At 52.1% G+C, this 12124-nt stretch overlaps 1 protein-coding gene across 1 annotated transcript in view; it reads left to right on the plus strand.

The window, feature by feature from the left end:
- Pask (PAS domain containing serine/threonine kinase) overlaps positions 1-12124 on the plus strand; it is a 39535-nt gene that overhangs the window by 1256 nt on the left and 26155 nt on the right. The window contains 5 exon segments of the mRNA XM_047542648.1: positions 6187-6430; positions 8059-8291; positions 8899-9069; positions 10554-10694; positions 11255-11389. Coding sequence (XP_047398604.1) covers positions 6187-6430; positions 8059-8291; positions 8899-9069; positions 10554-10694; positions 11255-11389 — 924 coding nt within the window.

Here is a 12124-nt window from a genome sequence, read left to right on the forward strand (position 1 = left end):
CTCACTCAGCCAATACCGCCAGTCCCATTCTATTATCTTTTGGGTTCCCTTCTCCACATTTCCGCCGTGATCTTCATTTTAAGACCTCACAGTTTCTGACCTGAATCGCTGTAACCTTTCTTCCTCCTAGCTTTGCCCCTGGAATGATCTTTGTAAAATGCATAACGGGTTATGTTTTCCCTTGACTGTTGAATCCTTTAAAGCTAATCTTTGGGATAAAATCCAGACTTCTCAGGCAGGCCTGAGAAGCTCTGGGAGTCACTGAGGCTTCTCCAGGCTCCTCTCCCTGCCCTTCTGCACACTGAACTCCTGTGTTTCTGTCTGGAAGGCTTCACTCAACTTTGTAGGGCTCCACTGCTTCCATTGGAATGGAGGTGCCCTTTGCTTCCACCCTCCATCACAGCCGCTATCATCTTGTGTGTTCATTAGACTGCTTTGATGCAAGACAGAGCTGTGTGCTCAGGATGGTCTGTCTGATAGTGAGGAAAACAATTGGCTCTAGACCCAAAGTCTAGAGGAAGGCAGGTTTTAGGGTGGGTTGATTCAGAACTTAGTTCCTAGGCCTAAAGTCCTCATGTTTTCTGGTCTGTTGTCTTACTGGTTGGATCTACTGGAGATGCTGGTTCTGTTCTTGTAGGTGGGCAGTATGTGCAGTTGTTCAGGTGGGAGAAAAAGGGTTGCTTCTAGAGGTTCACCCAGAAGAGCAAGGAGTGCATTTGCAGAGCCCCTTGCAGAACTCTGCTTGCTAGTGTTCTAAGGTGGGGTCCCCTGTGCCTTCTGGATTCATAAATAGCAAAGGGGTTATGATTACTCTGTGACACCATGAGGTGTGGTCTTGTTCATCTTCCCATTTCTACTGCTCAGAGAGGATTAAAAATATAAATTCCAAAACCCTAGGCCTAAGCTTGGAAGCATTTCTAATTAACATCTGAATCAAAATTAAACCTGTGAAAAATTAAGGGATCCATGATCATGTTAAGTTAGCCTGTGCTCCCAGAAGCCACACCTGTAGTTGTGGAGTTGAGACATGTGAGTCTGTTCCCATGTGCAAAGGTGCTTGCTCAGCCCCATGTGGACCTTGTGCAGAACAGGACATGTGGAAGGAAGAGGATTCATCTTCCCTGCAGCCCCACATCCCTTAGTGCTGACTTTCCTCTCTGTCCATTGTAACTGTTGGTGATGTGTTAAACATCCACTGCACTTCTTGCTCTGTCCACTTAGACAGTATTTATATTTTTCCCTGAAAGACAAAAAGCTCCATGCTCTTAGCTTCCTTTTGCATTTCTTTTCCTTATTCCTATTTTATGTTACTTTGCAGGGTAAACTTTTGTAACATTCTCAATGTATTCTGAAGAGTTATATTACTTTTAGGATAAAGTGTTATGACATTGATAATGTAGTTTGAAAAGCTTAAAAAAACAAATTAAGGTTTTGTAACTATCTGAAGTTATGTTGCTTTTTTAAACAAAGTTAAGACTTTTATAACAATGTATTCTGAAGTCAAGATTAAGTGTTCCAAGCTTTGTTTATAAGTTAGTTCCAAAAGTAGAAAACTACTGTACAATAGGATCATGGCATTGTGATTTATTGTAGCAATAATAATTAGTGCATTCACATGTGAGAGATGCAACTCTGTAACACTTAAACAGTGTTCGATACACTCTAATGATTACTTCTAGCTTCCCCCACATCTTTCAGTTTATGCTGAACCATGGCTTTCAGGATCCCATGCTGAATTTACATGTGTATAACACCTCTTGATTTTTCGGTGTTTGTCAGGTGATTCATGCAAAAGAAAAAAGGCAGTGGATCATGAATCATGATAATCAAGTGAACACATTGAAACTCACCACCCAAGTCAGGAACTGGAGCCCCCTGCCATTGTGTCTCTACCGTATCTCAGCTCCCTGCCTGACCCAGCCACCTGCTATCTGCTTCCAGTGTGGGCACACCAGCCTCTTGCTGAAGAAGGCTTATAGGTGGGCTTCCCTAAACAATATGTTTAGATTATTTTATTTTACTAGAAAGGAATACTTTCAAAGGATTGATAATCCTTTGTAACTTGAAGTTTTCACTTCTTATATTGCTAAGATTTATCCCTATCGTGTGTAGTTGTTTGTTATATAATTCGTAGCTCGAGTGTGCCAGAATTTTAAGTCTGTTTGCTTGTTGGTAAGTGTTTGTTTCATTTTCTTCCTGCCTATCCGCCTGTCTTTGCCATTGTGAATTTACTGCTCAAAGCATTCCTGTGTGTGTCTTGCTACTCATGTTCAAGAATTTCTCTAGAATTTCAGTCTAAGAGTGGAAAGTGCTTTGTTGGAATAAGCAAATATTTGACTAACTTGTTTCCTATGGGGATTATATTCACTTATTAGAGTTTCTGTTGATTTGTTGATGTAAATCCTTAACAACCTTTGGTGTTATCAAAATTCTTATTTTTACTGATATATTAGGTAAACATTATCATGATTAAATTGATAAAGTTAAGACTCTGGTTATAAGTTTATAGCCCCAAGGATTTCATGTTCTGCAAACTCTTGTTCTTATTTTTTGTTATTTTTCTTTGTATTTGTGTATTTCATTTTTTTTTTTTTTTTTTTTTTTTTGATCCTAGAGATTGAAACCAGGGGCACTCTATACACTGAGCTCCTTCCTTTGCCCTTTTTATTTTTGAGACAGGCTCTTGCTAAGTTGCCCAGACTGACATCAAACTGGCAATCCTCCTGCTTCAACCCCTCAAGTTTCTGGAATTATAGGCATGCACCCATGCCTGACTTTGTCTTTAAGATTTTTTAAGTGTTAAATTATTAATCTTTCTAAAGCTTCTGGGTATTTTCTGTTATGTGTGTGGCAGATATCTTTTCCCAGATAGTACCTTGTTTGTTCTTTCTTTTCCTTCCTTCCAATTAAACCCAGGGCCTTGAGCATGCACTCTCCCACTGAGCATGCGCTCTCCCACTGAGCATGCGCTCTCCCACTGAGCATGGCTCTCCCTCTGAGCATGCGCTCTCCCACTGAGCATGGCTCTCCCTCTGAGCATGCGCTCTCCCACTGAGCATGGCTCTCCCACTGAGCATGCGCTCTCCCACTGAGCATGGCTCTCCCACTGAGCATGCGCTCTCCCACTGAGCATGCGCTCTCCCACTGAGCATGGCTCTCCCACTGAGCATGCACTCTCCCACTGAGCATGCGCTCTCCCACTGAGCATGCGCTCTCCCACTGAGCATGCGCTCTCCCACTGAGCTTGGCTCTCCGTCTGAGCATGCGCTCTCCCACTGAGCATGGCTCTCCCTCTGAGCATGCGCTCTCCCACTGAGCATGGCTCTCACACTGAGCATGCGCTCTCACACTGAGCATGGCTCTCCCACTGAGCATGCGCTCTCCCACTGAGCATGCGCTCTCCCACTGAGCATGGCTCTCCCACTGAGTCCCCGGCCCCCTTACTTTCTTTCTCTTGTTTCCCAGGCTGCCCTGAGCTTGCAGTTCTTCTGCCTGAGCCACCAGGTAACTGGGACTACAGGTGTGTGCCCCTACACCCTGCTTTGTTTCAGTTTTAATACATGTTCTCATGAACATATTCTCAATTTTAATGTTGACTTTAGCAGTCATACTTTATATTTATAGTAGAGCTTGTTGCTTCTTGTTTAAGGAGAGCTTCCCTACCCCAAGTCATACAGATGGTCTGTTCTGTTTTCTTCCAAAAGCTTCATGTTTTGACCTTCTCAAGTCAGCTCTGTCTTCCGACACTGGTTTCGCGTATGGTGTGTCAGTGACTGTGTTTTGTGGTCCTGTTGGGACATCAAGTTGTCTTAGCACCACCGTTTGAATGACCAGGGACCCTCCCTGTCACCTGACAGGTGTCTGCACACTCTGGCCTGCTGCTGGTCTCTGCACTGGTTCCTTTGCTGATCTTCTTATTCTTGCCTTGTGACAGTAACACAAGAGCTCCAACTTTCTGCTGAGTTTTCACACCTGTTGAGCTAAATGTCCCATTCCCTCACTCCCTGCTGGCTCGACTAACGGGGGTCCTGGATCAGTACATTTCTTTCTTCATTCGTAATTATCTCTTTGAATATTTGCTTTTCTCCATTCTCTCTCCAGTCAGGTGTTTGTCAGGTCGTCCTGGTTTTTACCTCTTAATTCCAGGCCTGCATTTGGAAGCTTGGCTCCTGAGAAGATTGCTTTTGCCAGGACTAGTACTGTGCTGAGCGGGAACGGTGGCACTCAGGGTCCCTGGCCATCTCAAGGTCAGGAGTGGCTCCTCGAGGCTCACTTGCACAGCTGTGGCTTCAGGTCTTAGGTGTCCTTTACCTTTTGAAGTCTCCTCCTTTCCTCTGCCTCCCAGAGGTGCACAGAAGCTGCGTTCTTGTCAAAAAACGCAGGGGTGGCTGAGTCGCACAGCTCTCCACAGCCTTTGTCCTGTGTTTTCTTGAGCTTGTTTGTACATGGGAAGACAAAGGGATGCAGTTTTACCTCAAATTGTTTAACTCCATTTAAAATAAGCAATTACGATTATTAGGCATTAGCCTGCCAGTCCTGACTTAGCTTTTTGAGTTCTCCCGAGAGTGCTACCAGGTGAGTACTGCTACCTGCATTTCACACAGGGATCCTTGAAACATTGTGCTGGTACTTCGCTGATTCTCCAGAGACTGAAAATGGCCCACTGCTGTGTGCCAGGCTCCTGTGCGTTGTTGGCTTGTTTCTGAAATCCATGGTCCTGTGTGTGTATTTAACTTGTGTAGCTTCGTGGCATGTTTTGATGTCAGCCCCCTCCCACATCTGGTCTGTGTGGGGCTCTCAATTTTCCTTCTAGGGGCACCTGCCTTGCTGATCTCAGGGGCTGCCAGCTGAGGTGAGCAGTGGTCAGGCCCTTTAGACTCAAGGGACCAGGGTGTGAGTACAGTGTAGACCCCTTGTCATGATCAGTGTGTGTATGTAGTTACTATCAGGCTCAAAGCCTGTTAATGCAGTGGTGTTCCCCTCAGTGGGTGGAGCTGTGCGGGCCTTGGAAGAGGGCTCAGGCATTTGGTCAGGAATTTTGGGCTTCCCGATGTGCAGAAGGTGATCTGTAAGAGGGGGTGCAGGCTCTGGGTGGTCTTGGCCCCATTGGCCTCCCACTTCTTGGGGACTCCTGCCAGTGGTCCCAGGACTGACTTGTGTGCCCTTCTTGTCTACCCTGGGTGACTGGGTGGGCCTGTGCCTCTTCTGAGCAGAGGAACTTTTCTTAGTGACTTTCTTTGCTGAGTGGCCCCCAGCGCAGAGCACTGGAGACGGTGTGCTTGCCAGTTCAGGTCTCCCCCAGAGGGAGTCGGTCACACGACTCAGCTGCACAGAATGGGAGGCACACGGCGTGCAGTGAGTGTGGTGGCCATGTCAGTCTCCTGGTGTGACCCTGGACTGTGAGGAAGCACAGTGCAGCCACATGGAACCTTTGTTTCCCTCCATGTCTGCATTTGAATCTACAAGTATATTAAAACAGATTTAAGAACAAAACCGCAGCGGGCTGGGGTTGTGGCTCAGTGGTAGGGCACTTGCCTGGCGTGTGTGATGCACTAGGTTCCATCCTCAGCACCACATAAAATAAAAAGAGTAAAACCACAAACCTCTGGTGCCAGGCCTGACTCCAAGGGAAGCAGATTGTTTTTTTGTTTTTTCAATTTTTTTTTAGTTGTCGATGGACCTTTATTTTATTCATTTATTTATACATGGTGCTGAGAATCAAACCCATGCTAAGCAAACACATGCTAAATCAAACACATGCTAAGCAAGTGCTCTACCACTGAGCCTCAACCCCAGCCCAGGAAGCAGACTCTGGCCTTGCTTTTGAGGATGTGGTTCTGGGTGCAGCTGGGCCGCCGGGGTCCTGCAGACCCTCGTGCACTGGCTGTCTTGCGGCAACACTGGGGATCTTCCTGCCTCGGAGCATTTTCCACCGGTGAGGCCTGCAGCTCCTGCCCTTCTGTGGCCCTTCCCACTCTTCCTCGTTTTTGCCCTCTTTCTCCTTCCTGCTTTCCCATTCCTTCCTGAAAGGGCTTCTTTTAGCACAGCTCTGGACTGATGGCAGCTGCTCTGCAGCCCTGACCTGGGATGGAACTGGGTGTGTGGGCTTTGCTTAACTTGGCATTGCAGAGTCTGCTGGTTAAACTGCCTTGGAGAGACGGTAATCGGACGCTCTTGGTTTTCCAGGTGAGAGCTGTTGGAGGAGGGAGCTTGACACCTGGCCCACCTGCTACCATGGAGGCCAGAGGCTTGCTGGCCTTCGATGATGACCGGAGGTGCCTGTCTGGGAGCCTGCCTGTGCCAGCGCCTGCTGAGGGCCCAGCTGCAGAGGCCACCTCTGAGTCCAGCAAGCCGTTCTCCTCAGCCCACAGACATCTGAGCAGGAAGAACGGGCTTTCTAAGCTCTGCCAGAGCAGAATGGCACTTTCTGGTAATGACTATTTCTGACCATTGTGAGCATCAGCCTGCATCCTGAAAATGTGGAGTTACTGCCTTCTGCCCAGGAGCCCCATTGCCAGTGACCTAAAGTCAGTTCTTGTGGGAAACCTTGTTTGCTGAGGCACTGGCCAGGCTGCCTCTGACCTTCCTGCTGGGAGCCTTAGCCACACAGTGCCCCTGCTCCCTGTGCCTGAAGGTCACTCCATGTTCAGGGCCAAGGTAGAAAAAGTGTTGGTTCTTATGGGAGTGGGCAGGAGAGCTGTCTTAGCCTGGGCCCTGCTCTTAGGGAAATAGGAGCTTGCCAGTTAGCTCAGTATAGCAGAAGGGTATGTTCCACCTGGCACGAGCCCCAGAGAGAGGTCCTTGCCCTGGGCTTCACACCACAGGGACAGGACAAGGTCTGACACCTCAGTGCAACTCCCGCCCCACAGTAGCTGATTTCTGTCAGTCGGTGCCTCCTAGGCTACCACTGAGAAGAAAGTGCCACCAACCCCCGAGGGGCACGAGAAGCAGGGTGTCTGCTTAGAGTCTTGGTGGATCTGGGAACAGGGGACATCCTTTGGGATAGCATATGCAACCAGGAGCCAGCAAAAGCACAGCGGCGAGAAGGGAGAGGGTCTGGCCTCGTGGCTCAGGATCAGCTCGATGGGTCAGGACCTGGGAGCCCTGGTCCTGGGGCTGCTGGAGCAGAGGTCTGCGGGGAGCCAGCCGTGGGTCTGCCCAGTTCTCAGGAGAGTGCTGACATGACAGACTGGTTTAGGATGATCTTGCACTGCACAGGGCACAAGGCAAGAGCCAAAGGCACGAGAAGCAACTGCTTCTGGGAAGAGGCGGGCAGAGCATGGCCATCTGGCTGCCAGCTCAGGGGACAGACAGGGAGAGGCTACTGAGGAAGTCTGGACCCTGGATGAGGGACATGGAGGAGAGGCCTAGAGAGCAGGCAGCAGGACTCAGGCATCATGTGTTTGGCTTTGAGCCCCTGCAAGAACGGAGGTGAGGAGGGAGCCCACAGCACGGAGTAGCCATGCATACTTGGTGGGGAGTGTGGGAGAGGAAAGAGCTCAGGTGCTGGAGGGGAAGGTATCGTGGCCTGAAGACTGGTGCCAGGGGTGGCCTGGCAGCCCTGTGCCACAGATCCACAGATGGGTGAGTGGGGCAAGGGCGGAGGCCAGGCCGGGCCCTGGGGAGCCCCTGGAGGGACGGTAGAGCAGCTCTTCTGGAGCAGTGGGCAGCGAGCTGGGCCGAGGATGCGGGAGGCGTGGCTCAGGCAGCTCTTGAACTGGGTGACACTTTCTGGGGGCAAGTGACGGGGCAGCTTCTAGAAGGACTGTGGGCCTTGGAGTGACTGGCCCAGAAGAGGTGCTTGTGTGAGTGGCTCCCTGGGGAAGGCTGGGCTGGAGTGGGTCAGACGGAGTGTTGGTCCTTCTGAGCAGACGGTGCTCTGCCACTGAGAGCCTGAGGCTTGCTTGAGTGGACTCTGGAACTGGCTTAGGTGCTCAGTGGTGAGTCAGCCCTGCAGCTGGACCAGACCCTCGATGCTGTGAGGGCTGGTGCTCTGTGCTTCAGGAGTGAGCTCTGGGCAGCTGTGCAAGGCCTCACACTCTTCTGTCTTCCCTCTAGAAGACAGATGGAGCTCCTACTGCCTCTCATCGCTGGCTGCCCAGAACATTTGTACCAGCAAGCTGCGCTGCCCCGTGGCACCCGAGCACGTGGATGCAGCTGGGTCTCTGGGCAGTGCGTCCTGCTGCTCCCTGTTGCGTGGCTTGTCTCCGGGGGGCTCTGCACCCCTGTTCCCAGCCCCTGTATGCAACCCCAACAAGGCCGTCTTCACCGTGGATGCCAAGACCACAGAGGTACGGCTTTGGTTTGTGGCCAGGCCATGGATGTGAACTGGGGTTTGTACTTCAGCCTAGAACCTCGACAGTTGTGTTTGAAGTGCAATTAGAAGAACATTTGATTTCAGCTATGTTGTAGCAAAAGATCAAAAGTTGGACAACTAAGTATGAATCAGCCAGATCAAACTGGATTCCCCTCTCAGGATAGATGCTGGGAGAGTCTCAGGTGCACTGTGGCATTTGCACATGTTGGCACAGCCACGCGAGAACGGGCAGTCTCTGTTCACATTAAGTACAGTCACATACGTGCATGTGTGTGACATGCGCCTGCAGGAATGCCTGGGCTGCAGGAGCATTTGATGGAAATGCCCGTATTTTCCAGTCTTGATCATCATGTGCCATTGGGGTGAAGGGATCCCAGATGCCAGAACCAGGTTCTGGTCTGTGAGCTGAGACTTTGGGGTGCATGTGTGGCTGTTGTCTGCACCTCTGCTGGGACAGCGGGATGCTCCTCTGGGAGAGGACAGGCCCCTGGGCTGCCAGACTGGCCCCCTTGTCCTCGACTCTGCTTCGGGTAGTTAGAGGAGCCGCTGGTGACATTTGTCTCCTCTCTGCTCCTGCTCAGATCCTGGTTGCCAATGACAAAGCTTGCAGGCTCCTGGGCTACAGCAGCCAGGATCTGATTGGCCAGAAGCTGGCGCGGTTCTTCCTGAAGTCGGATTCTGCTGTGGTGGAAGCCCTCAGCCAGGAGCACGTGGAGGCAGATGGCCACGCCGCCGTGGTGTTCAGCACAGTGGTGAGCGGGGTGCAGTGGGGCAGCACGTGGTGGGAGGAGCTCTGGCTTCCCTGCCAGGGCTCTGTCTTTGAGCTGCCCTCTGCTGTGGGGCCCTGCTAGCAGCAACTGCAGCATCTTCAACTGAAAACATGTCCTGGGTGCTATTTCCCTCTTTGGCTGGCTGGGAGTGGGGACTTTAAAATGAAAGTCTCAGAGACAGATGAGGCACCTTATAGGACTAGCAAGGGATTCCTGGAGAGCCCCAGGCTTGGTGTGATGGGGAGTGCGATGTGGCCAGCATTTGGCAAACCTGCAGGCACCACGTGAGAGTCTCAGAAGAGCGATGTGATTTTATTGCCTGGAACAGTTCTTACTTCTAAATTCACATATTCTGTTTGGTGTTTGGGGCCAACCTGGATGTTGACAGGTGAGCTGAGCTTTTAGATGCTAAGGTCTGAGCCCCAGCACGGAAGGAACTTGAACAGGGTCAGCTGCATCGGGAAGTTACCGGGTGAAGAGGCCGATGGCTGCAGAGGGAGTTGTAGGGTTCAGCACATGTTCACGTCTGCTGCTGTAAGAACTACCAGGTGCTGCTCTTTTTTCTTGCTGTTTTACCATGAAGTTGAGTGTGTTGGTTAGGGTTTTCCAGAGGACTAGAACTGATAGGATGTGTCTAATTATAACAGGGCATTTGTTAAACTGCTAATATAACCTGAGGCTGGGTACTTGCACAGTGGCTGCCTATAGGCTGGAGATCTGGAAACCAGTATCTGCTGAGCCCAAGCAGTTGGAGCCTCAGAACAAGTCGGGCAGTGGTGCAGCCCCAGCCAAGACTGGCAGTCCCGGAAGCCCCTGGAGAGTTGCTGTACAAGTCTGTGTTCAAAAGCTGAAGAAGCTGGAGTCCAGTGACCTCAGATGGTGGCAGCAGAACCTGCCCCCCAAGCAGGGCTGAGTGTGTGGGGGGGTTGCTGCCCGCTGCTTTGTTTTAGCCGTGCCCAAGCCTGCTGGTGTGCTGCCCTGGTTCAGAGTGCATCTTCTCCACCAGAAACACCCTCACAGACATGCCATGGTGTGCTTTGCCACTTTGTAGGGGTCCCTTAATCTAGTCAAGGTGACAACCAAGATGGACCATGACACTGAGGATTTAAAACAATCCTGGCAAAACCTTCACTCAGACCAAAACACTCAGTGTCTGAAGGTCACTTAGCTGGGCGTGGTGGTGCACACTGGTAATCCCAGTGACGCAGGAGACTGAGGCAGGAGGATCGCAAGTTCCAGGCCGACCTCAGCAATGTAGGGAAACCCTGTCTCAAAATGAAGACCAGGGCTGGAGGTGTGGCTCAGTGGTGAAGTGCCCTGGGCTGCACTCCATGCAAACAGAAGGGACCCTCTTCTAGCCTCGGGTGAGTTTCTGAGACGGAAGGCAGGTGTGGGGGCTGCTCCTGGTGCCAGGCACTTTCCTGCTTGCCCCGGGGTCCCCTGGCGCAGCCTGTCTGTGTGTGCAGGTGGACATTGTCAGCCGCAGTGGGGAGAAGATTCCGGTCTCCGTGTGGATGAAGAGGGTGCGGCAGGAGCGTGGCCTGTGCTGCGTGGTGGTCCTGGAGCCTGTGGAGAGGGTCTCAGCCTGGGTCGCCTTCCAGAGCGATGTGAGTGTGTCCATGCCTCAGCCCGGGCATGGTGCCCCCACCTGCCCCTCAGCCAGCGCTTGCCTGCTTGGCCCCGGGGAGGAGAGCACGGGAGGTGTCTGGAGGTCTGCTGGCGGTGCCCATCACTATGTGTCCTCAGACAGGGAACCTCAGTGTCCCACGCCTCAGTTGTCCTCCTCCATAAAGTGGGGCTGGAATTGTAACTACTCGTGACAGTGGGAAGCAGAGCGCTTCAGTGGGACTGGGGTTCCTTGGTGCACTTAGATGAGATGATCCGTGTGAAGCTCAGAATGGTGGGGCACCATGCGCAGCACCTGAGCATGTCGTACTGAGGAGCCTCTGTTGGGACCTGGGCTTCTGGAGCTCATGCGAGGAAGTCAGAGAGGGCAGGCCTGGCACAGGAGGCGTTCCTGGGAGAGCCCCGCTGTGCGCCTCCCGAACGTCTGCGCGTGGCAAGCATGGCCAAGCTCTTGGCTCACAGGCAGCGGAGTCAGGCGGTTTAAAGCCCAGGTGCCGATGGCTCTTCTCTCGACACTTAGGAGTGCTGGGTGTTTCTCCAGGGGACCATCACGGCCTGCGACAGTCTCTTCGCTCACCTCCATGGTTTTGCCTCTGGGGAGGATGTGGTTGGACAGCGTCTCACAGACCTCATTCCGTCTGCGCAGCTCCCTTCTCCTGGGCAGCCTGTGCCAAAGGTAGGATCCTGACCTCCTGCACCAGGTGGTAGGGGTCAGGTTCTTAGACCTGGATCCGTAGCCTGACAGCAGGACAACCTCCAGCTTTCTGTACTCCAGGACTTGGCCGAGGGCCGGAGCCTGTGTTCTCCAGGCTGCCCATTGCTGTCCCCTCAGTCCCTCATTAGTGCACAGCAGGGAGGGCTCTTTGCTCACAGGATGTTGGTCGAGTTCTCCAGCGGGACCTCTGGGATGCATGTGTACAGAGACAAGAGGGGACTTACCAGGGACTTGCCTCTGGAGGTTGTGAGGCCAAGCCCCGTGACCAGCCTCTGTGCACTGGAGACTGTAGTGTGAGCCTGAGTGTGGTCGTCCAAGGCGGAAGGCCTGGGCAGAGACACTAATGAGAGCAGCGCTTTGCAGTCCAAGGCCCACCCTGAGTGTGTCCCCGTCAGTGCTGTGCACACTGCTGTCCTTGAAACCCCTGCACAGACACTCAGCTCTGGGTGCTGCCCCTCCAGGCAAGTCCACACCTCAGGTCACCCTCACACCCTGGAGGCAGGGTGCCGTGCCCACCGGAAGTGGGCAGTGGGGACTAGGTGTGGCAGAGGCTCAGTCTCCAGCTGAGTGCTCCGTCAGTGGGCAGCCCTCACACAGGGGTCCTGGCCCAGGGTCCTATCTGTTGCTCTCTGGTCAGTGCCAGTTCCTGTGGCGAGATCCGCAGTCCTCGTGGGGTGGACCCTGTGGTTTAGCTCC

The sequence above is a fragment of the Sciurus carolinensis genome, chromosome 3, assembly GCF_902686445.1.
Source record: "Sciurus carolinensis chromosome 3, mSciCar1.2, whole genome shotgun sequence".
Lineage (NCBI taxonomy): Eukaryota > Metazoa > Chordata > Mammalia > Rodentia > Sciuridae > Sciurus > Sciurus carolinensis.